The sequence below is a fragment of the Suricata suricatta genome, chromosome 12, assembly GCF_006229205.1.
Source record: "Suricata suricatta isolate VVHF042 chromosome 12, meerkat_22Aug2017_6uvM2_HiC, whole genome shotgun sequence".
Lineage (NCBI taxonomy): Eukaryota > Metazoa > Chordata > Mammalia > Carnivora > Herpestidae > Suricata > Suricata suricatta.
This window is the reverse complement of record NC_043711.1, coordinates 49,747,030-49,772,417: the sequence shown is the minus strand read 5'-3', so window position 1 is coordinate 49,772,417 and position 25,388 is coordinate 49,747,030. Positions and strand designations below refer to the sequence as shown.

General features: G+C 39.2%; 1 protein-coding gene across 1 annotated transcript in view; it reads right to left on the bottom strand.

Annotated features, from left to right (window-relative positions):
* Positions 1–25,320, bottom strand: part of FANCD2 (FA complementation group D2) — a 60,559-nt gene extending 35,239 nt beyond the window's left edge. The window contains exons 1-16 of the mRNA XM_029918390.1: positions 25,181–25,320; positions 23,116–23,211; positions 20,694–20,834; positions 20,030–20,097; positions 19,763–19,866; positions 18,871–18,931; positions 16,690–16,742; positions 14,190–14,268; positions 13,045–13,169; positions 11,362–11,449; positions 10,157–10,261; positions 9,557–9,657; positions 9,061–9,169; positions 8,792–8,827; positions 3,940–4,083; positions 1,654–1,788 (exon numbers count right to left, since the gene is read on the bottom strand). Of these exons, the coding sequence (XP_029774250.1) occupies positions 1,654–1,788; positions 3,940–4,083; positions 8,792–8,827; positions 9,061–9,169; positions 9,557–9,657; positions 10,157–10,261; positions 11,362–11,449; positions 13,045–13,169; positions 14,190–14,268; positions 16,690–16,742; positions 18,871–18,931; positions 19,763–19,866; positions 20,030–20,097; positions 20,694–20,834; positions 23,116–23,179 (1,413 nt within the window). The 5' untranslated portion in view covers positions 23,180–23,211; positions 25,181–25,320. The remainder of the gene's footprint in view (positions 1–1,653; positions 1,789–3,939; positions 4,084–8,791; positions 8,828–9,060; positions 9,170–9,556; positions 9,658–10,156; positions 10,262–11,361; positions 11,450–13,044; positions 13,170–14,189; positions 14,269–16,689; positions 16,743–18,870; positions 18,932–19,762; positions 19,867–20,029; positions 20,098–20,693; positions 20,835–23,115; positions 23,212–25,180) is intronic.
* Positions 25,321–25,388: the final 68 nt, after the last annotated feature.

Genomic DNA, 25,388 nt, shown 5'->3' with positions numbered 1-25,388 from the left:
TTTTCATTCATGTTGGACTCAGACGTTTAGGATTATGCCAATCTAACTACAGTACCATCTACTCTAGACTTATTTCCCAAAATTTATCAGTGAGCACTATCTAAGTCCTCCTGATTTTGCTCCCTGGCATAGTCTTTCCCTTTCTTTTCTCATGTGAGTTAAATACTACCCTTTAAGCTTTGATTGATTGTTCTTAATCTGTTAAAATTTATTAAAAACATGGAATTTAGGGTGCCTGACTGGCTCAGTTGGTGGAGCATGTGACTCTTGATCTTGCAATTGTGGGTTCAAATTCCATGTCAGGTATAGAGATTACTTAAAAATTAAATCTTAGGGGCACACGGAGGACTCAGTTATTAAATGTCCAACTTTGGCTCAGGTCATGATCTCATAGCTCATGGGTTTAATCCCCATATCAGACTCTATGCTGACAACTCAGAGCCTGGAGCCTGCTTTGGATTCTGTGTCTCTGTCTCTCTATGCCCTTCCCTTGCTCACTCTGTCTTGTGCTCTCTTTCTCAGGAATAAACATTAAAAAAAATTTAAAAACTAAAATCTTTTTAAAAAGATTGAATTCAAAGAGCTAAAGGATTTTACGATTTTTATAGGTTAGACTTGTAGGTTTCAAGCAACCATGGGTCATGATAGTATCTCTAAGACATTAAGATGGTTCCAAACAAAATACTTTACATGCCATTCTCCTTTTCTTTTATGCTGCTGCTTCACAGTCACATTATTTTCTCAACTGTAGTAGCTAGCGCATGCCAGCTGAATCTATTGTCTGCTTTAAGATTCTTAAAATTTTTGTCTTTGTTTTCACAAGTTCCAGTCAAATGTTTTAACACTGTTAACAGGTAAGTACAGCATGTACAAAATATACACAGTAAGACACTCTGTTCTTTGTTTTCATAATTACTTTCCAACTTTCCCCAAGTACAGTCTTCCCTCTCTAGGCATGTGCTATTTAATTTTGTGTCTCCTGCTCATGGGAATAGGATTATGCCCTCAGGTATTTCTCCTTCATTTGTTTTTTATCACAATTTTTTCTAGAGAACAACTTCAGGATTAACTGGCAGTTGATTATTTGCAGCTAAGTTTTAAAACTGCTCTTTTGGTACTATGAAAGGTGCCTGATAACCCCAGCCCTTTCAGCCAAGGTTTACTTAAAATAGACTAGATGGGACCTTCATTTTTCCTAAGCTAATTTTGAACTCAAAACAGAGTTAGATCCTCCAGTTCAGTCTCTTCATTTTATTGAAAGTAGGACTACAACTTAGGGTTCCCAACTCCCAGTTCAGAATTCTTTTTCCATTAATGCCTTCCAACCAACAAGAAATAAACATCAGGGGCACCTGGGTGGCTCAGTCAGTTTAGCAGCTGACTTTGGCTCAGATCATTATCTCACGGTTCAAGAGTTCAAGCCCTGTGTTGGGCTCTGTGCTGAGAGCTGAGAGCCTGGAGCCTGCTTTGGATTGTGTGTCTCCCTCTCTTTCTCAGCCCCTCCCCTGCTCATGCTCTGTCTCTCTCACTCTCAAAAATAAACAAACATTAAAGTAATAAAATAAAATAAACATCATATCACATGCAAGTCACTTGGAATTGCATTTCTTCCTGTTCCGTTCCCTCCTTTCCAAAATAAGTATTTCAACATACCTGCTGGCAGTAAGTGTCAAAAAAATTAAATGCATATTTGTAGAGGAGACTGCCAAACGAAATGATACTCTGGTCTAGGGAGTGCAACAAACTCTGAGCCAGTGACAGAATGGATGGACAAATATCCTTAAGGACCTTAAGGGGAAAAGAGAAGAGAAAAAATAAAAGCTGTGGGAGGAATTTAGTTATCACAGAACCAAGAGTTGCTAACCCTTATAGGATGTCAGAGTTTTCCTGGCCAACTCTTTTTTTTCTTTTAATGTCTATTTACTTTTGAGAGAGAGAGAGCGGGGGAGGGGCAGAGAGAGGGGGAGACACAGAATCTGAAGCAGGCTCCAGAATCTGAGCTGCTAGCACAGAGCCTGATGCGGGATTCGAACACACAAACAGCGAAATCATGACCTAAGCTGAAGTCAGACCCTTAACCAATTGAGCCACCCAGGTGTCCCTGACCAACTCTCATTTTAACGTAAGGAAACTCAATTTTTGTTTTGATCAAAATTATTCTTCATCGAGTCTTCTCTCAAGATTGGTGGGATTTGACATATGCATAAGAATTGACCTGGAAGCTCAAAGAAGTTAATATATAAGCCTAACAGCATTGTTCCTATCTGTCCAACTTGGGACTAGAATTCAGATCTTCTAAATCCCAATTTCCTCACTCAATCATACTGCCTTCATAGGCCTGCTCTGCCTTGGTTATGATTTGCAATCAAAATATAAAGTTCAATACTAATTAAACTGATTTCTTTAAAGAAGATCAAAAAGGAAACTGATCATGTCTTACCAATAACGTAGAAGATGGACATAAATGGACCCTAAGTAAACAACCAGTTTAGGTCTGGTTTCTTTATTGATACCATCACAATAAAAAAAAAAATCTTAAATTAAGCACTGAATTGGGTATAATACTTTGTTGAGGAAAATGCAGTAAAAAATTACTTATGGTTTCTGCCTTCTAGAAAACTATAACCCAAAACATGTATCAATGCCCAAAATAAGCATAGAAAGGACTGTAAGATAAAATAATACAAACACTAAATCTGGTCCTAAATATACAACCTTAAGACTCAACTGCATATTCTCATTAGTTCCTAAGCCAAGCTTCAAACCACTGGGTACCCAGTTTTCTAAGAAGGTATACACTGTTTATATCCTGAAAATTCACCTAGAAACACGATTATTAACCTACAAAATTCCAATTTAAAAGGTTTTTTTTTCAACAGGAATAATCTCCCAAGGGTCACAGCACTGAATGGCCAAACAGTGATGGTTCAAGAGACGTAGAATTGTGTCTCTATTAGCATTCCTCTGGTCTTGTTATGCTTATTATGCCTGGGTGGCTCAGCTGGTTAAGCATCTGACTCTTGATTTTGGCTCAGGTTATGACTTCATAGTTGATGAGTTCAAGCCCCACATTGGGCTCTTCACTGAGAGAGTGGAGCCTGCTTGGGATTCTCTCTCTATCTTGCTCTATGCCCCTCCCCAACTCATGTTCTCTCAAAAAAAAAAAATTTAAAAACTGGTTAGAACAGGATACAGAAGGCAAGTTTGTCAAAGCTACAGATCACAAAGAGCTAGAAGGCAAATTTGTCAAAGCTACAGATCACAAAGAGCTAGACATTTAAAATGATTAATGCAAAGTTAAGATTCAAAAGCCTCAATGCACTTGAACAAAGGGCTGAAACAAGATGAAATTTTTATATAGGAGCTGTAGAGCCTTCCAGCTCAGGTTAAAATCAAGTTGTAGAAGTATGTAATTAGAAGATTTGAACAAAGGAGTGAGTGGGTAGCTCAGTGGGTTAAACTTCCAACTTCAGCTCAGTTCATAATCTCATGGTTCCTGAGTTCAAGTCCCGCAACAGACTCTATGCTGACAGCTCAGAGCCTGGAGCCTGCTTTGGATTCTGGTCTCCCTCTTTCTCTGCCCCTCCCCCACTCCCTTCCTGCCTCTCTCCCTCTCTCTCAAAAATAAGTAAACATTAAAAACAAAAAGAAGAAGATGACTTGAACTAAAACATTGAACATTAAGAAGTTCAATATAAACCAATTTTGTGACTTTTTTCTGAAAAAGATGAGACACCAGTCTTAGGTTGGTTTTATTAACATCATATTGTCTCAATCTAAGTAAGTAATAATTCTACTAGGTTTTCCAATATATTGAGCTGTCAAAGATCAACATCCAGTAAAGGTAGTATTGTCAGGATTCCCACACTGGGCAGGAAAGGTTAAAAATGACTTCTCTAAAACTTTCAGACGAATGTTGTCTGATTCTCTGATACTTACCAAGTAATGAGTACAGAATGCACTCTGTAGCAGCTGTTCTTCAAAGCAGCCTGATCGAATCTTATTTCTCAGCACCCTCTCAACATACTTCTTTGTCTGAGTGTTGGTGCTATAGATGATGAAAAGTATCACCAAGTCAAAAATCTATTGTCAATAAAAATGACAAAAGAGAAATAGTTTAATATATCAGTACTTCTATTTCCATAAAATAGTAGCTCTCAACTTTTTCCCATGAAAACAGAGAATGGGTGATACTCATCTGTTCAACATACTCCATGGCAGTATCTACATTTTTTCCCCTCGCAAAACCCACAAATATTTTTCAGAGAAATAAACTACCACAACTATTAACTACTGGTATCTTTTATGAAATCACTGGAAGGTACGCTGAAGTGATAAATTATTACAGAATAACCTTGAGTATCTTCACATTAAGGAAAAACCACTTGCCAACCTCAATATATATTTCACTATCAGAAAAATACTTTCTCAAAAGTTAGAGAGACTGTAAATGCCTGTCAGTATGAAAAAAATGAAATTATTTTCTTTAATTTAAATTAAATTAAATTTTGGGGGCACGTGGGTGGCTTAGTCGGGTAAGTATCCCACTTCAGCTCAGGTCATAATCTCGTGATTTGTGGGTTCGAGCCCCGCATGAGGCTCTGTGCTGACAGCTCAGAGCCTGGAGCCTGCTTGCTTTAAATTCTGTGTCTCCCTTTCTCTTTCTGCCCCTCCCCAACTCGTGCTGTGTCTCTTTCACTTTCTCTCTCTCTCAAAAATAAACAAACATTAAAAATTTTTTTAATTAAAAAAATTTTTTTTAATTTTAAATGCTTTTTTAAAATTTATTTTTGAGAGACACAGAGAGATAGCACGAGCAGGGGACGGTCAGAGAGAGAGGGAGACACAGAATCTGAAACAGGCCCCAGGCTCTGAGCTAACTGCCAGCACAGAGCCCGAGGTGGGGCTCAAACCCACAAATCATGAGATCATGACCTGAGCCAAAGTCGGACACTTAACCGACTGAGCCACCCAGGCACCCCTAAATTAAATTCTTAAATTTAAATTAAAAAATTAAATCCAGAATATGATACAGCCACTAAAAAGAACAAGGTAAACTATATTTTTTGACATTCATGATATTGTAAACTTTAAAGAAAAGCAGCCTGTAAGACAATAATCATAAAAGGATTTTTCTTTTTTTTTTTAATCTTTTAATGTTTATTTTTGAGAGAGACAGAATGTGAGTTGGGAGGGGCAGAGAGAGACAGAGACACAGAATCCAAAGCTGGCTCCAGGATCCAAGCTGTCAGCACAGAGCCCAACGTGGGGCTTGAACTCACGCCTGCACTCACACACATATAATCTTGTATATAAATAGGAAAAAAATCTGTAAGAATAATTCTCCATGAAGAATGGAACAGAGGGTAAAGAGAAACTTTATTTATTTATTTGAGAAAGAGAGAGTGAGCATGCAAATGAGCAGGGGGTGGGAGGGGGGTTGGTAGGGAGAGAGTGAATCCTAAATAGGATCTGCACTGTTAGCACAGAGCCCCACCTGGGGCTTGAACTCACGAACCATGAGATCATGACCTGAGCTGAGATCAAGAGTCAGACACTTAACCAATGGAGCCAGCCAGGGGCCCCAGGGAAACTTTATTTGTAACATTTTTAGATTCTCCCCAGTTTTTTTCTCCCAATTAGCTTGAATTAACTATGTTTCAGGGGGGAAAAAAGGTTAAAGCAGCCAATATTCTGAACAGTAACCTAGAAACACCAATCCAAGCTTACAAAATTCCAATTCAAAAGGTTTTTATTTCAACAGGAATAATCACCCAAGGGTCACAGCACTGAATGGCCAAATAGTGATGGTTCAAGAGATGCATAATTGTGTCTCTATTAGCATTCCTCTGGTCCTGTTATGCTCAGGGTTTTTAAAAACCCTGCTTATGGGATGCCAAACTGCTCTTTCTGTACTATGAAAACTGCATGATAACCCCAGCCCTTTTAGCCAAGGTTTAGAAGAGCAAGTGACTCATGATCTTAGGGTCATGAGTTCAAGCCTCACGTTGGATATAGGGTTACTTTAAAAAGGTTAATAAAAGTCAAGCTGGACAAAAAACACCAACACAGAACTCCTATAATTCAAGAGCAAAAGATCAATCAAAAGATGGACTGAGGATGTAGACAGTTTTTTTGAAGAAATACTAATGGCCAACAGACACATGAAAAGATACTCAACATCACTAGTCATTAGGCAAATACAAATCAAAACCACAATGAGGTATCACTTCACACCTTTCAGAATTGCTATCATTAAAAAGACAAGAGATAACAAGTGTTGGTGAGGATGTAGAGAAAGAGAACCTCTGCATGCTGTTGGTGGAATGTGAATGATGTAGCCACTGTGGAAAAAGTATTGAAGTTCCTCAAAAAATTAAAAATAGAACTACTATATGATCCAAAAATTCTACTTCTGGGGGTTTATTCAAAAACAAAAGTACTAATTCAACAAGATACATGCAGTCTATGATCTCTGCATGTTATTTACAATAACCAAGATATGAAAGCAACCTAAGTGTCCACTGATGGATGAGTGAAAAAAGAAAATGTGGTATATACACATATGTACACACATAAACACACAATGGAATATTATTCAGCCATAAAAAGGATGAAATCTTGCCATTTGCAACAATATGGACACATTTTTTAAAGTTTATTTATTTATTTTGTGTGGGGGAAGGAGAGAGAGAATCCCAAGCAGGCTCTGCACTGATAGTGTGTAGCCTGACATGGGACTCAAACTCACCAACGGTGAGATCATGACCAGGGCCTAGATCAAGAGATGGACACTTAACTGATTGAGCCACCCAGGTGCCCCAATATGAACAGATCTTGAGGGCTTTCTGCTAAGTGAAATAAATCATACAGAAAGACAAATACCTTATGATCTCATAAATTAACAAAATATACCAAAAAAAAAACCAAGTTCATTGACTCAACACATTGGTGGGTGCCAGAGGTAGAAGTTGAGGCAAAATGGGTGAAGGGGAAGGACACCTGATTGGCTCAGTGAGTAGAGAGTGCAATTCTTGATCTCTGGGCTGTAAGTTTGAGGCTCACATTGGATATAGAGATTACTTAAAAATAAAATCCTTTTTTAAAGTTTATTTATTTAATTAGAGAGAGTATGTGAGCTTGTGTGCCAAAGCATGTGTATGCTCTAGTGAGCAGGGAAGGGGCAGAGATGGAGAGAAAGAATCCCAAGCACGCTCCACACTCAGCAGGGAGCCGAACACAGGGCTCCATCTCACAACTCCAGGATCAAGACCTGAGCCAAAATCAAGAGTCGAAGGCTTAACTGAGTCACCAGGTGCCCTTAAAAATAAAATCTTTAAAGAAAAATGGGTGAGCGGGATCAAAAGGTACAAATTTCCAGTCGTAAAATAAGTAAGTCATGGGCATGTTATGTTTGGCATGGTGACTATAGTTAATACTATATTGCACAGAAGTTGCTAAGAGAACAATCTTAAAAATTTTCATCATAAGAAAAAAGTTTGTAACTATGTGGTGACAGATGTTAACTAGACTTAATGTGGTCAGCATTCAACAAACATTGAATCATTATATTATGTACCTAATACTAATGTAATGTTATATGTCAATTATATCTCAAAAAAGACATTTTAACAAAAGATGTTTTCATTATAAAAAATTTGGGACATCCCTTCACTGAAGGCCCAGTCCATTTGGACACCAAAATTGAGAATCATTATATTAGAATACAGCTATTAAAAATGACATAAAGACAACGCACAGGCATATAAAATGTTTATGACATGTCAAGAGAAAAAAAACAGAATATAAAATTATATTTAAATAATAATTACATATCTGTAAAAACAGGTATGCAGATGGCCAAGGGTTATGCAAAAATAAAAACAGTTGGGGCATCCTAGTGGCTCAGTTGGTTAAGTGTCCGGCTTTGGCTCAGGTCATGGTCTCATGGTTCGCGGGTTCGAGCCCCATATTGGGCTCTTAGCTGACAGTGTGGAGCCTGCTAGGGATCCTCTCTCTCTCCCCCTCCCCACTCTCAAACTATATAAAGAAACTTAAAAAGGTAATCTTAAAAATAAAATAAAAACAGTTGTGTTGGGGTATTTTGATCCCTCCCCCACAAAAAAAACACCTGAGTTTTTCACTATTTTATTTGATATAAAAGCTTTTAAAATGTCAACAATTAGATAACCTAACAAAACCCCACAAAACCCAATTCCAACTAAAAAAATATCCTTAAAGGGAACCAATTAATACATAAGAAACTCAATCATCAGGCTTGACAGAAGAAAAAAAATTCCATAATTAAGACAAATTCAGTACCACTGTCTTGACAGTGAATGGATGGACTATTTGATTCACTCTGGTCGGGGTGACATGAGCAAAGGAAAGTAAAACATAAAATGCCATTACCTTGACAATTCCATATGGGAGAAGGAAGAGTAATCTAATAGATACAGGGACCTCACTCATGCCCCAGGTGACCCCTGTCTTCACTTCATCTATGGGGACTTGGCTTCTTGGGACTGTAACTCACTATGTATGCATGGAGTGTTAATAACATTTTCCGCTATGGATAGTTTAGGTTTATTTTATTGCCAAAATGAGTAGGAAAGACCATCTGGCAAGTCATTCCTCCTCAGATTATCTTCCCCAGGCAGCTAATGTTGATTAGAGTAGCTAAAGAAGGCACAGAAAGGATGGCTGTAGAGAGGAGAGAAGGAAGGAAAACTAGATAAGATAATTGGTTTCAAGCCGGTAGTACTTAAAAGTCATAGTACACGAATGTTACCTTGTGTTCAGACTCTGAGGCAGTGCTTTCAATTGCCTAGAAAAATAAGGGTCACAAAAATATTATGACACATAAGTAGAACATGTTCCACCTTATTCAGCATGCCCTGTTCTCTTACTGGAGAACCAATCTGCCCATGGGGCAATCACCTTCTATCATGTCTACTTGACTGACTTTAAACACTGTTATTTCCACCTTTACTTACTTATCTGTCACTGATTGCCACCTACTTTCTCCTTAATGTTCAAAGTCGCAAAGATTTCACTCACCTTAATCCAGGCTTCCGAAATGATTTTCTCATATCTAACAGCTGACTTTATTACATCAAAGAAGAGAGTAACACAGTCCTGATTGCTGTTTTCTTGATTTCCTGAAGAACTACAAGTAGGAAAAGGGGGGAAAAAAATCATTCTTCCACTAACCAGAGAAGGCCCTATAAAATCTGGGTTCCTGTTCACTAGCCATGTGCCTGTTCGAAGGCACAACTTCATGTTGGGGCTAATAACTTGTACTGCAGTCTACCTAGGACTGACTTAAATAGTCAGAATCATACACCCAACCCACCCATGTATACATGTACACACACATTACATGTACCATGTACACAAGATTTGAAACATTGTAGAGTAGTACACATGAACAGTATTACTACCATTATTTGTAGTCACAAGTATTAAGATCTACTGTCCTGGCTTCAGGATAAATGTCAGAAAACTTTCCTGGACTATGTAAGGAAAAGGGTGGGAGGTGTTGATGACATTATACCTTTGTCGTCCTTTATTTTTCAACTTGCTTTGGGAAGCCTGAAACAATGATGGCAAAATAAAATGCTGCAGATCCAACTTCTCCCGCAGCACAGAAATTACCTGTGGAAAATAAATATTAAGCTGTATATTCTGCTCTTTCACACTGGATGGGCACAGTCCATTCCTTCAGTAGAACCATAACAATCTCCTGAAAGACTAAGAAAAATTACTAAATATTAGATAACACATTTTGAGGAGAGTTGGTGAAAATAGCTAATGGAAGGACAGTATGTCATGCCCTTCAAAATTCCAGAATTCCTTTAGGTATTACACTGAAATAGCAAATACAACCTGTAGCAACTTATATGCAATAATAAATCTATTCCCATTCCATCCCCTGAATACTATTTGTATTAATCAGCATTATCAATTAGGTTGGGAACAGAGAAGAACAATTAAAAACTATCAGTTTAAATAATATAAATTGAAGCATCTTAATCTAGGTAAGTCTCTTTTCTATTACTGACTTTCACAGTAATGAGTTTCACAGCACTACTGCGACTCTGTTCTCTAAAGGATGTAGCACCCTGTTGGTGTTTGCTGAGAAATAAAAGTGTACCTCAAATGCATCTGTGGCTGTTACAGAATGAAGAATGAACTTGATTATCACAGGTAAATCATCCAGTGAGACAGATAACAGCTTACCCATCACCAATTGGCGGATCTAAACAAACAAACAAAAAAAAAGCATGAAAACTTTAAATATTTTTTGTTAATACCTCAACATGGTACTGACCACTAGATAAAAGAAAGTTACTTTTCTCACTCAGTTTTTTCACTTGTAATTTAGGAAGAAAAACATCTCCCTTTATTTTTATATTTTTGCAAATTACAAGCTTTCGATTGATAATGCCACAGCTTCTTCAAACCCTGGTGATGAGGGGTGCCACGGGAGGCTCAGTGGGTTAAGCACCCAACTCAGTTTCAGCTCAGGTCATGATCTCATGGTTCATGAGGTTGAACTCCCATAGGCCTCTGTGTTGACAGCATGGAGCCTGCTTGGGATTCTCCCCCCAATCCGAGCTCTTACCCCGTTCTCTCTGTTTCTCTCTCAAAATAAATAAACATTTAAAAAATAAAATAAAATAAAACATTCTCTCTCTCCCCTGCCCCCTTCCCTGCTTATACAGTCTCTCTAAAGTAAGTAAGTAAGTAAGTAAATAAATAAATAAATAAATACATAAATACATAAAGAGGCGACTGGGTGGCTTAGTTGGTTAAGTGTCTGACTTCGGCTCAGGTCATGATCTCTCAGCTAGTGGATCTGAGCCCCCTGTCAGGTTCTGTGCTGACAGCTGGGAGCCTGTAACTGGTTTGGAATCCATGTCTCCATCTCTCTCAGCCACTCCCCACTTGCATTCTGTCTCTCTCTCTCTCTCAAAAACAAACATTTAAAAATTAAAAATAATAAAATAAAGTATAACTATTTAAAAAAAGTGTTATCTTGCAATTCAGACCTTAAATTTTCCACTAGGTAGAGGAAGATATGTAAAAATGTTATTTCTATGGAGAGCAGTGCATAAATATTATACAAGATAGAAGATTTCCATTAAAACTTAACTGCTTTAAAACAGAGAAGTGAATCAATCATACTATGGCAAATGAAATTCACCAAAAAGAGGGAAAAAAAGAGATGAAATGTCATTCAATATTGTTTCAAAATCAAATTTACATATACAACCACTTCAAGGCAATGACTGATGGACGCTTATTCTGGGAGGCAAGAAAGTGGGCTCTGTTTCTGGAGAGCACAGGCCTTCCTACCTGAGACAGGAGCTTTGGGTCAAGTCGGAGGCTGGTAAGGACATCCAAGATAGGGACAGTGAGTGAAGTATTTTCCATCAAAAGGTCACTGTGAATGGTGGAAAAAGAGAAAGTCTATGCAACTTTTAACACAGCTGGGCAAATAATTACTTGGAAAAATCACTGAGTATGGGAGGAGAAGATACACTCAGTTCCCAGTGAATTTGTTTATAGTCTATTTCATTAAAAATTGTTTTTATTTTATTTTATTTTTTATTTTTTTAAATGTTTTATTTATTTTTGATACAGAGAGAGACAGAGCATGAGAGGGGGAGGGGCAGAGAGAGAAAGAGACACAGAACCGGAAACAGGTTCCAGGCTCTGAGCTGTCAGCACAGAGCCTGACGTGGGGCTCGAACCCAGGAACGTGAGATCTGACCTGAGCTGAAGTCGGAGGCTTAACCGACTGAGCCACCCAGGTGCCCCAAAATTGTTTTTATTTTTAAAAAAATACATGCTCATTATAGAAAATTCAAACAAAAGAGTAGAAACAAGACCTTCCTCACCATCTCCAGTACCCTGAGGTAACACGACTAAGTTTGGCACATATCCTTCCTGAGAAAAGGAAAAACAAAACCTACAAGAGGAGTGTCTGGCTGGCTCAGTTGCTAGAGCACATGACTCAACCTCAGAGTTGTGAGTTCAAGCTCCACATTGGGCATGGAGCCTACTTAAAGCAAAAAAAAGAAGAAAAAGAAGAAAAATAGAAACCCTACACCGATTACAATGAAGTTTGACAAGTATGAAAGATGTACGTGCAGGGTGCTATAGGAGCAGAGAACAGTGATGGAGTCTAAGGAAAGGTTATGCAAAAGAACAAGCTGGAATTAAGCAGGCGAAGGGGATAGTGCTCTACCCAGAGGGAGCAACCTGCTCAAAAGCACAAAGGCAAGCAATCATGGGACATTTCTGGAGGTAGCTTTGCAGACATCTAAAGTAAAGGAAATATTACAAATTGAATTTTAAAAACTGTTTCAAATAGCCAAATCATGGAAAGAGCCTAAATGTCCACTAACTGATGAATGGATAAAGAAAATGTAGTATATATACACACACACACGGCAATGAGAAAGAATGAAATCTGGCCATTTGTGGAAAAGTGGATGGACCCCGAGGTTGTCATGCTAAGCGAAATAAGTCAGGCAGAGAAGGACAGATACCATATGTTTTCACTCATAGGTCTAACAGGAGAAACCTAATAGGGGACGATTGGGAAGGGGAAAGGACGGGGGAAGAGTTAGGGAGAGGGAGTGAGGAAAACCATGAAAGACTCTGGAATACTGAAAACAAACTGAGGGCTGAAGAGGGAGGGGGGAAGAGGAGAGGGGGTGATGGTCATGGAGAGCGGCACTTGTGGGGAAGAGCACTGGGTGTTATACAGAAACCAACTTGGTTATAAACTATTTAATTAATAACAAAAAACTGTTTCAAAGATAAGAAATTGTATTAAAACAGAAACCCTGTTACATATGGATGGTGTTCTCCTCTTAAGCACTGCCCTACCAATTACTATTTTTCACGTAAATGATAGTAAGCAATGCTCTCAGCAATGGGTCTACCTATTCATGGAGGGTGGATGCCGTCAATGTTACCACGACTGTTTCATGCTGCAGCGATAAGGCTGCGGAGAGGGAGCTTACCCACCTGAGTTCTTTCCCCACATCAGCATGCTGGGAATCCCCTAGGATCTCAGGTAGGCTGGTAATGAAGTCATGCTGCAGGTGCAGTGGAGCAATACTGATCAGCTGCATGATCTTGGTGGTGAGATCCTGCAGTGGAAGAGACCATTAGATTTGGTGCACATTACCAAGAACAGAGAAAGACTTCCTCCTCATGAAATGTACAGATGGAATTATCTTGTGTACAATATGACATCCATACATAAACTCAAAGCCTAAATAGAAAGGTAAATGACCCAGAAATTTTCACACAAGGGATGGCATACTAAAAAAAAAGTACAGTGTATACCATATTATCTAATGGGTCTGGTATATACTTCATTTAATCTTCACAACTCTGGAGTCTGTGTGACAATTCCATCACCCCCTTTTTTCATTTTTTATTTTTATTTATTTTTCTAAGAAGGCTCTATGCCTAATGTGGGGTTTGAACTCATTATCCAGAGATCAAGAGTTGCCACTCTTTACTGATTGAGCTAGCCAGGTACCCCAATGGTTCCCATTTTTGAAATGTGAGGCTATGCTCAAAGATACATAAGAAGTGATAGACCCAAAATTCCAGCCCACATGAGATTCTAAAACCCATGTTTTTCCAAATAAAGATTTAGCCTTGGAATGTCTGACAAAAATTAACAGAATGAATTAAAGAACTCTGAAAAGAAATAGGCCTTAAACACTAGGCTCAAAAAAGATCCAATTTTACCAAGGTGCTTAATAACAATTCACGTAATTGCAAAAAGTTCCTAAAACTTTCCTCATATGGAATCAAATTTTTATTTGCAGTGTTGTACTTTGGTGTGGGATCTCATAGCTTTTGAGAAATAAAACATAGTAATCTCTCAACTTTGAACAGCTACTTAATTTCTTTTCATTCTTTCAATTTATTTAATAGGTGATATCTAGTCATCATTACTAGAAAAATTTTTGGAGAAATTTAAAAGGTGAACTATCCATGATTCTCAAATTATGACAGATGAGAAAAGCTAACAGATAAATAGAAAAATGTGAATTTTCAGTTAAGAAAAAAAACCCTGTGGATTCCAAAAGTCTGGTTAAGTTTGGAAAACAGACTCTCTAAATGCAAGAGACAGAACAAATCCCAAAGCCTACCTTGCCATCCACAATTCTGTCAAGCCATTTCAACTGACTGATGATGAGTCTAGGCACGTTAAGTCCATCACTGTTCACACTGAAATGTTAGGACAAGAAGACAGAAACTTATTAACCTTTCTGACTTACACGACAGCAAACATTAACAGTGCACAAAACATTTCAGACACTGAATGAACACTTACTGAACATTTACACATTGCAAGCTGTGTTAGACACACATATGATACAAGAAAAGCATGAAACATACATTGAGAAAGAATGAAGAAGATGCCATAAACTGTTAACAGTAGTTGCATCTGGGGAGCGTTTAATAGAAGGGCTAAGGAAGGTCTGTATAGTATTTCTTAATGATAACAAAAAATTAAAAAAATAAAGGCAACATATTTGAACTGAAAAAGCAGAATATTTTTATTTATTTTTTTAATGCTCATTCATTTTTGAGAGAGAGAGAGACATGGGAGGGGCAGAGAGAGAAGGAGGCAGAGGATCCAAAGTAAACTCCATGCTCAGAGCGGAGACCCTGATGCAGGGCTCAAACTCACAAACCATGATACCATGACTTGAGCCGAAGTCGGACACTTAATCGACTGGGCCAGCCAGGTGCCTCATTCATTTATTTTGGGGGTGAGGGGGTAGTGGCAGAGAAGTGGCAGGAAGGCAGAGAACCTCCAGCAGGCTCCATGCTGTCAGCACTGTCAACGCAGAGTTGGATGCAGTGCCAATCCCATGAACTGTGAGATCATGATCTTAGCTGAAATCAAGAATTTGAATACTTAACTGACTGAGCCACCCAGGCGCTCAGCCCCAAGAATATTTTTAAAAGGTAGAAAATTAATTATGTCTCTATGGTAAGTACAAAATAAAAGCAAGGACTGTGCTTTGGAAACACAGAAGGTCAAATTAGACTCTGTCAAAGCCCTGAAAACCATTTATAGATGAAGAAATGCTGGCTCAGTTATCATTACTTCCTCCAAAATGATAGTCTCTGCCTTTCTCAACTTTCTCTGCCTTTCTCAACTTTCTATGTCTACAGTTTTGGCCCACTTTCCATTTCTTTCCGTGACAGTGTTCTCAATCTTTGTTTAGTGCAGTCAAATTTAACTGCTGAAAAAAGACATAAAGAATCTAGTGTGAGCCATTCAGGCAAAGCACAATTTGTAAAGATCTATCTTTAAGTTTATAAATAAGACCTAGAAAAAACACATATTACGGGTGCCTGGGTAGCTCAATTGGTTAGTGTCTAACTCTTGGATTCAGTTCAGGTCATGATCTCATGATTTGTGGGTTCAGGCCCCGTGTCAGGCTCCATGCCGTCAGCTTGAGATTCTCCGTCTCCCTCTCTCTTTCTGAAAATAGCCCTCTTTGGGCTCTGTGCTGGCAGCTCAGAGCCTAGAGCCTGCTTTGAATTCTGTGTCTCCCTCTTTCTCTGCCCCTCCCCTGCTCACACTCTATCTTTCTCCCTCTCAAAAATAAATAAATGTTAAAAAAATTTTTAAGTAAAATACTGGGCTAAACTGTAAATAGTGATTTTTTAACCTGTTTTTTTTTCAATTAAATAGCTCTCTGTATGATTTTTAATGTCCACATAATGTCCTGTTGCAGGATGTACCTCATTTATTTAACCCATCCCCTAGAATAAAATGTCAGTTTTTTACAATTTTTTGCTAAACAATCTATTCATTACTGTTTTCATACAGTTACCTAAGGATATATTAGGAGACTTGGTTGAGCATTAAAATCTGGGGCGATGGGTGGCTCAGTCAGTTAAGTGACTCTTCGTTTCTGCTCAGGTCATGATCTTATGGTTTTGTAAGTTTTAGCCCTGCACTGGGCTCTGTGCTAGCAGCATGGAGCCTGCTTGGGATTCTTTTTCCCTCTCTTTGCTCCTTGCCCACTTGTGCTGTCTCTGTCTCTCTCAAATAAATCAAACTTTTAAGAAAATTTAAAAATAGGGGGGTGCCTGGGTGGCTCAGTCAGTTAAGCGTCTGACTTCAGCTCAGGTCATATTGCAGTTCATGGGCTCGAGCCCCATGCCAGGCTCTGAGCTGTCAGCACAGAGCCCCATGCGGGGGTCAAACTTGTGAACTGTGAGATCATGACCCGAGCTGAACTCAGACACTTAACTGACTGAGCCACCCAGGTGAATATTCCAGTTTTAATTTAAAAAAAAAAAAAAAAAAGGTCACACACATACACTCTAAAACTGAAAAGGGGAAGAATGGTATTCATAGAATGTATAAGGCCAAGCAACTGGCTCCCCTCCTTGGAGACAACTATTACCAGTTTATGGTATATGCTTCTAGGAACAGGTAGTCATATAAATAGATGAAATTTTTTTTCAAGACACACCCCAGTAAATGTTTAGTAGTCACTTAAGAATCTGGTGTCATGATCAATATGACTTTTAGAGAAACCAGTGATGATTCCAAGTAATCTTTTCAAAGAGAAACTTAAGTACACAATGGTAATTTAAACATTCCAGAATAATTCCACTTACTTTTCAAAAAGAAATTCTGGCAACTTTTCAAATAAGGTTTTGATAATGGCAGGCTAAAAAGAAGACATAAAGAGTTAGGAGTTATTAGTTATATAATTAGCCATAATTTGCTCCAACAAGAGCTCTGGAAGAGAAAAACTCTGCTATAATTGAAATCTTATTTTAAGAATGGCCCCTTAAAAATACAAATCAAAACCACACTGAGATACCACCTCATGCCAGTCAGAGTGGCCAAAATGAACAAATCCAAAGACTATAGACGCTGGTGAGGATGTGGAGAAACGGATACCCTCCTACACTGTTGGTGGGAATGTAAACTGGTGCAGCCGCTCTGGAAAACAGTGTGGAGGTTCCTCAAAAAATTAACAATAGAACTCCCTAGGACCCAGTAATAGCACTGCTGGGAATTTATCCAAGGGATACAGAAGTGCTGATGCATAGGGGCACATGTACCCCAATGTTCATAGTGGCACTTTCAACAATAGCCAATCATGGAAAGAGCCTAAATGCCCATCAACTGATGAATGGATCAAGAAGACGTGGTTTGGGGTGCCTGGGTGGCTCAGTCAGTTAAATGTCTGGCTTTGGCTCAGGTCATGATCTCACGGTTCATGGGTTCGAGCCCCACATTGGGCTCTGTGCTGACAGCTAGCTCAGAGCTTGGAGCCTGCTTCAGATTCTGTATCTCCCTCTCTCTCTGACCCTCTCCTACTCGTGCTGTCTCTGTCTCTCAAAAATAAATAAACATTAAAAAAAAGATGTGGTTTATATATACAATGGAATAGTACATGGCAATGAGAATGAAATTTGGCCATTTGTGGCAACGTGGATGAACCTCGAGAGTGCCAATAAGTGAAATAAGTCAGGCAGAGAAGGACAGATACCTTATGTTTTCACTCATAAGTCTAACAGGTGAAACTTAACGGAGGACCATGGGGAGGGAAAGAGCGGGGAAAAAGAGGGAGAAGGAGGGAGGCAAATCATGAGAGACTCCTGAATACTGAAAACAAACTGAGGGCTGAAGGGGAGGGGGAAAGGGGAAGGGGGTGATGGACATGGAGGAGGGCACTTGTGGGGAAGGGCACTGGGTGTTATATGGAAACCAACTTGATAACAAGCTATAAAAAATAAATAAATATTAAAAAAAAAAGAATGGCCCCCTTGAATGCTACCTATATTTTGAATATAAGCTGTTGAAATACAAAGACTTGTCAATAATATACCTTTAAAAAAATTGCAAAATGATTTAAGCAGTATTAAAATAACCAGATAATATAAAATATTATTAAATGTGATGACAACTGTTAGTTGATGAAACACAGACTTAAATGATTATCAAACAGTTTGCAAAGAGATTTCGCTCCAGAGGTACAAGAGGGCTCTTAAATTTAACCTAACTAGGGGCCCCTGGGTGGCTCAGTCGGTTAAGCCTCCGACTTCAGCTCAGGTCAGATCTCACGTTCGTGGGTTTGAGCCCCGCCTCAGGCTCTGTGCTGACAGCTAGCTCAGAGCCTGGAGCTGCTTCCGGTTCTGTGTCTCTTTCTCTCTCTGACCCTCCCCCTCTATGCTCTCTCTTTGTATCAAAAATAAATAAAACATTAAAAAAAATTTAAAAAAAAATAAATAAATTTAACCTAACTAAATTATACTGAAGATTTCCAAAGAAAAGGAAGGGATAAGAGTGTGGGTAGATTAACAGTGGGAACGAAAACAAAAGAAACAATGGAGAACAGGGTATATTTTTTATTGTACTGTTTTTATAACTTGAAATATTTAAAACATGTCAAAGCATTATCTACTCAATAGATTAAAAGAGAGAGGAGGAGGAAAAGGGCAAAATCAAGTTAATAAGCAAATAAAAACCTATGTAGGAGATGACACAGATGTGAATATGGCAGAGATACATAAGGTACTCAGAACACACAGGAGAAAGTTTTACAAATCAAGAATCAGAAGCTGAGGGAATATAGAATATTTCAAAGCAATGTACTGAGCTAACTAATTAACTCAGCCCAAAGCCGCAGATATTGGGCTACCTATTCCAGCAACAGGGCTATGGTAAATTATTGCAAACCCAAACTCTCCGATTAACCCTACTTGACCCTTTATGCCATTTATGCTTGGGCATACACCACAAATCCCATCCATCTAATGTTCACAGAAAGAGCGGCATAGTCTCACCTGTAATATGTCAATTCCCAGAAGCAATTTAATGAGGCTCTTAGAGTAAGATGCGCCCATGCTGTTAAAAAAAAAAAAAATTCATTTTCTGTTTTCCCTGTTTTAATGTTTTTATCATCTTTTCTTCATAAAATTGGTTAAATATACAATATTTAAAAAGAAAAAGGGGTGCCTGGGTGGCTCAGTTGGTTGAGTGTCTGACTTCAGCTCAGGTCATGATCTCACAGTTTGTGGGTTCAAGCCCTGCGTTGGGCTCTGTGCTGACAGCTCAGAGCCTGGAGCCTGCTTCCGATTCTGTGTGTCCCTCTCTCTCTGCCCCTCCCCTGCTCATGATCTGTCTCTCTCTGTCTTTCAAAAATAAATAAATGCTAAAAAAATTTTTTTTAATATTAAGAAAAAAACAAAACTATCCTGTTACACCAGAAATACAGGACATGAGAAGATGGATCTTAAACTAGGCTCTTAAACTTAGTTAAAATTCTATCAACACAGATGAGACACACTCCAGAAAACACTCTGGCTCTCAGTCTCATAAACATAAATTAATAATTTAAAGGTTAGGTTACAACTGAAAAAAAAAAAGAGTTGGTTTTTCTTCTTCTTCTCCCTCTTTTTTTTTTTTTAAGAGAAACAGGAAGAGGGGCAGACCCAGAGAAAGAATCTCAAGCAGGCTTTGCGTTCAGCACGGCCCAATGCAGGGCTTGATCCCATGACCCTGGAAACATGACCTAAGCCAAAATCAAGTTGGACACTCAACCAACTGACTCCAGGAAAAGAGAGTTATAATCATAAAGTGAAATTACAAAAAAATCCATTCCTCCCTCACTCCAACCCCCAATCCAGTTAGTGTACAGCCTAAACTTCAGAGAGATTCCATGTTTCCACTCCATACCTGGCTTCCTCATCCTGCAGACGTTCACAAGACAAAAGGCAGTTCCTGAAACTGTCTTGGTCCTCAATGTAGGATTCCAGGCCACTAACAAATTCTTCTATTATCTTAACGACATTTAAAAAAAGGGTAAGAGTTAAGATTTTTAGTTTAACTTTTCTGTGGATTAACTAAAAATCATCTAGCCCATTCAATTTATGCCTGTATCTTTAAATTCCCAATTCCAGAGTAGTGCTGGAAAAAGCAAAAGTACCAGAGAGAAACACATACTTTGGGATAAGAAGGATGTTTCCTCAGGGTCTGAAAGAGCTTCTTTTGGAAAACAATTTGATCCACAGCTATGAGGAAAAAATAGTTGGTCACCAGAATCTTTACTATCTCCCACCATAGTTTTATGTTCCTAAAGACCTAAGTTTCCTATCTGATGAAACCAGGAAAGATATTTTCAACCTAATTTCAGAGCTACCTTTTCTAAATCCATGGTAAAACAGATTTATCTTTGATAGAGGATATCTATTAAGTGTTCCAAAAGAGATATGCCATAATCTTAGCAGAATGGAGTAATGTATGCTCTAAAAGCAAGGCTTTATGTGGCTTTATAAATTTTCATTTGAAATTATTCTAACGGAGATCTAATTATTATCTTGAGTATTACTTTATTTTTCCACACTAAAACACTAAGTAATACTAGTATATAGCTTTTACCTAAAAAAATTAGAATTACTCAAAAAATTTAGAATTTACTTAACACACATTAATCATTTAGAACCAATGACTATAACAATATTCTCTAAAATGCAATTTCAACGTTATTCTTGTCTCAAGAAAAACGATGCTTCTATTTTTAATCTTCACTGCTTCTATTTCGAAAATCCATGATTCAGTGATGAGCCCTGCACTAAACCCAGATAAAAGATTTAAATTTAAATATTACTTAGTTGATTCTGACTCTCTCCTGTCTTAAGAATAACTCCCGATGTTTTCAGAAGCTTTATAAAAACACTGTCATTTTCTTCCACTTCATTGTGAACATGAGATTTCTTTGTCTTCTTGGAAAGTGGTTGCTTACTGGTTTCTGAAAGCAAACAAAATTTCCAATATTATGACAAACATTAAAGGTTAAAAAATATAAACACTAAAATAACCCTAAGATGAAAGTTGATGGTTCTTAAAAAAAAATTTTTTTACTGTCTTTATTTATTTTAGAGAGAGAGAGAGAGAGACAGCAGGAAGAGGGGAGGGTCAGAGAGAGAGGGAGATACAGAATCTGAAGACAGGCTCCAGGCTCTGAGCTAGCTGTCAGCACAGAGCCCGACACTGGGCTCAAACCCACAAACCGTGAGATCATGACCTGAGCCGAAGCCGGACACTTAACTGACTCAGCCACCCAGGTGCCTTGAAAGTTGATGGTTCTTAAAGAATTATGTTGAAATTAATGCTATAAAAATTTTACCTCTAACAATGGCCAGGAATAGTGACTTACAAATAAAACAATCAATCAATAGAATTATTTGTGTCTACTGAATTTTCATTTGAAGAATTGAAAACATGCCACTTCTAATAAAAATAACCATGGAACTGTTTAAACACCCAAATTCTAAAGCAGTCAGGGTGCCTCAAACTGTTGTCTGCAAACCAATTCACTGGGATCACCGAGAAGCTTAATAAAAGCACATTCTTGAGGCGCCTGGGTGGCTCAGTCTGTTAAGCATCTGACTCTTGATTTCAGCTCAGCTCATGGTTCATGGGATCGAGCCCCATTGGGTTCTGTGCTGACAGTGCAGAGCCTGCTTGGGGTTCGTTTTTTCTCTCTCTCTGCCCTCCCCCACACGCACACACTCTCTCTCAAAATAAATAAACTTAAAGAGGTGCCTGGGTGGCTCAGTCAGTTAAGCATCGACTTTGGCTTAGGTCATGATCTCGAAGTTGGTGGGCTGGAAACCTGCATCAAGCTCTGTACTGATGGTGTGGAGCCTGGAGCCTGCTTCAGATTCTGTATCTCCCTCTCTCTTTCAGCCCGTCCCCTTGATCCTAGGCATCTGAATTTATTAGAAGTTCTCCAGGTAATAATCTTGATGCACATATCTTAATGCAAGGGTAGAAAGAATCAGGCAGGTTCTCCTGCATCAAGCCTTTGAGTACAGAGCTCAGACTGGTTTTATCCCAAAGTTTTCAACCCAAAAATAAATGGGGCGCCTGTGTGGCTCACTCAGTTAAGTGTCTGACTCTTGATTTTGGGTCAGGTTATGACCTCATGGTTCATGAGTTCAACCGTGCATCAGGCTCTGTGCTGATAGTGTGGAGCCTGCTTGGGATGCTCTCTCTTCCTCTCTCTCTCTCTCTCTCTTGCTCCTCCCCTGCTTGAGTTCTCTCCCTTTCGCTCTCTCTCAAAGTAAATAAATAAACTTAAAAAAATAATAACAATAAACACACAAAACAAACAGGTACTTGAAATTAAGTATGATTATTTAGTCTTCTCCCTTAATGAGTAACAAGTCAGAACTCCCTTAACAGAGTAGATGAGGATAATAAATGAAAAAAGACAAACAACCTCTTTCCATGAGAACTCTTAGGGCCTCTGTCAACCACATTTTCCCATTGACAGAGTCTACACTGTTTCTTCACCCTAAATGTGCTTGCTTTGATATGATGCCTTTCCTTCATACATCACTCTATCAGTACTGTAACTTTTTTAAGATTTTATTTTTAAGCAGTCTCTACTATACCCAGTGTGGGGATCAAACTCACAACCCTGGGATCAAGAGTTACACACTACTGAGCCAGGCAAGCACCCCCTTAATTTTTTAAATGTTTTTAATGTTTATTTATTTTTGATACACACACACACACACAGTACAAGCGGGAGAGGGGCAGAGAGAGAGGGAAACACAGAATCCAAAGAGGCTCCAGGCTCCAAATTGTCACCACAGAGCCTGAAGCAGGGCTCAAACCCATGAACTGCAAGATGATGACCTGAGCTAAAGTTTGACACTCAACTGACTGAGTCACCCAGGCGCCCTGCGCCCATAATCTTTTTAAGGGAGGAAAGGGGACCATAAGTCTAAAGGATAGACACTATGCTGTGCCTTTTGTCTCAGCATTTCGATGATGTAAGTAGATGAACTCGGTAATACTCATTCCTTTTATGGATGTGGAGACTGAAGCTCAGGGACAGTGGGCATGTCCAAAGTCATATATGGCATCAGAGGCAGAAACTCAATGCCAAATCTCCTGATACCAGATTCTGTGTGCTCTAACCATTAATCCTTGATCACTTAGCATTTGAAAGGAGGAACTTTCTAAGTGCCTCACACATTTGCTACAGGAAATAAAACAACAAATAACTAGATACTTACTGGAAGCATCTTCTGTCAGGCTCTCTTTATCCTCCAATTTTGACAGCCTTCTCTTAGAAACCATCCCGAGTGAAGTCTTCTGCAATTAAATTACTTCTGAGAGCAAAGTCAGAGAGTAGAAGTTATCCTCTAGAAGCTAGATAAATCCTGAGAAGTTAAAGCTGGAGCTCAAAGAAAACTATTCTATCAAAAGCCAAAGAAGTTCTAGCCTTTACATTAATACTGTCTAAATCCAGGTGCTGAGAGAATTTCAACTCCTATATCTGATCAATACTCCCTTGCTATCAAGACTTTACCTAGTTGCCTCTTTAGCCAGACCACTTTCTCCTTTCTGAAGGATAAAACCCAGTTCTTTGACATTTGAGATCCTTCATCATCTAGCTCCAATCTACCATCTCCTTTAACTCATTAATCCAGGATTTTATGTTGGAGACTATGGATGCTGGGGGTACAATTATGAACCCGACATGATCCCTGCTCTCCGGAAGTTTAAATTATAATCATGAGTGGTCTTGAGGTAGTTACTTAACTATAGTTGTGTAAGTGCTACAAAAGAGAAGCACAAGGTGCTATGAGGGCTTACATGGAAATTTAGTATAGATATGGCCAGGGAGATGGAGAAAAACTGGAACCATTTTTGGGGGATCATCTCTTTGAGAAAATGACTTTACTTTAAACATTTTTAAATGTTTACTCAGTTTTGAGAGACAACATCAGTGGGGGTTGGGGGGCAGAGAGAGGGGGAACACAGAATCGGAAGCAGGCTCCAGGCTCTAAGCTGCCAGCACAGAGCTTGACACAGGGCTTGAACCCATGAACTATGAGACATGACCTGAGCCAAAGTCAGATGCTTAACCAGCTGAGCCACTCAGGCGCCCTGAGAAAATGATTTTAAAGCAAGGACTTGAAGGTGAAACAGGAGTTTGCCAATAGAAGATGTATGAGAAGAGTAGTCCAGGCAGAGAAAAACTCAGCAGTAAACAAGGCACTTGTAGAGTCAGAAATGAAACTGCACAGGGGTGCCTGGGTGGCTCAGCCAGTTAAAGATCAGACTTCAGCTCAGTTCATGATCTCATGGTTCGTGGGTTCGAGCCCTGCATGGAGCTCTGTGCTGACAGCTCGGAGCTCGGAGCCTGGAGTCTGCTTCAGATTCTGTGTCTCCCTCTCTCTCACTCATGCTCTCTCTCACTCTCAAAAATAAACATAAAATAAAATTAAAGAAGAAATGAAACTGCAGAGGTAAGGGAGGGCCTGAACCACATTAAAAGCCTCCTAGTGTCTCTCATAAACCAGAACATTCTTGGTCTCAGAACTTTTGCATAAGGTGTTTTTACCTGAAATGCTCTCATCTGCCTGGAAACTACCAATCCTTAAAGACACAGCCAAATGTCAATTTCCTTGAAAAATGGTCCACCTCTCCCCAAGGGGGGTTGCGACTCCAGCTTACCTGTTTCACAAGGTGCATCTACCATCCCTTACCACATGACACAAGACTGCACGGCTCCTGACTGACTTATCTCAGTACCCCTAGTGCCTCACACAGTCTCTGGCATAAAATTTCGGAGAACATTTGCTAAATGAGAATGGCTGGCAGGCAAGTAAATACTAGTAACTAACAAGAACGATCTTACGTGCCTTATGATGAATACTTCATTTATTACTCACAAAGCTTTTGAAGGGAGGTACCATTATTATTCTCCTTCAGTGGCAGAAATGGGATTCTAAGGCAGTCTGAATCCAGAATCTGCACTACCCACCAACTACTTACTCTTGATTAGAACGATGGCTTCCAATAATAGTTAACATCTACTAAAAACCACGCAGCATGCTAAGCCTTTTCTTCATCCGTTGCCTTGTGAAATCTCTATAATCATTATCAGCCATCTTACAGACAGAAAAACTAGGGTAAATCAGGGCCATCTGACTTGAGGGCAAACGCCCGTAACATGTCTCCTTTTCAGAGGAGCCTGAACAGACTGGAGGGTAAGGCCAGCTGTCTGCACTGTCAGTCCAGAAGGGGTAAAAGCCCTTCTCATTTTGTTATTTTAACGACGCAGGGAGGTACCTGGGGGGTATAATCCCACGACAGGGCAGATGAGGCCGACGTTCGGGGCGCGGAGCCCCAGAAGGAAAGCCCGGGCTCGGCCAAAACCTAGCGAACAGGCCACAGGCGCGCGAAGCCTCGAGAGGCGATGACCACAGCTCCTTTCACCCGCCGAGAAGCCGTTACCGTTCCCGGTTTTCGACTTGCGCGCCCAGCGTTACGCCACGCT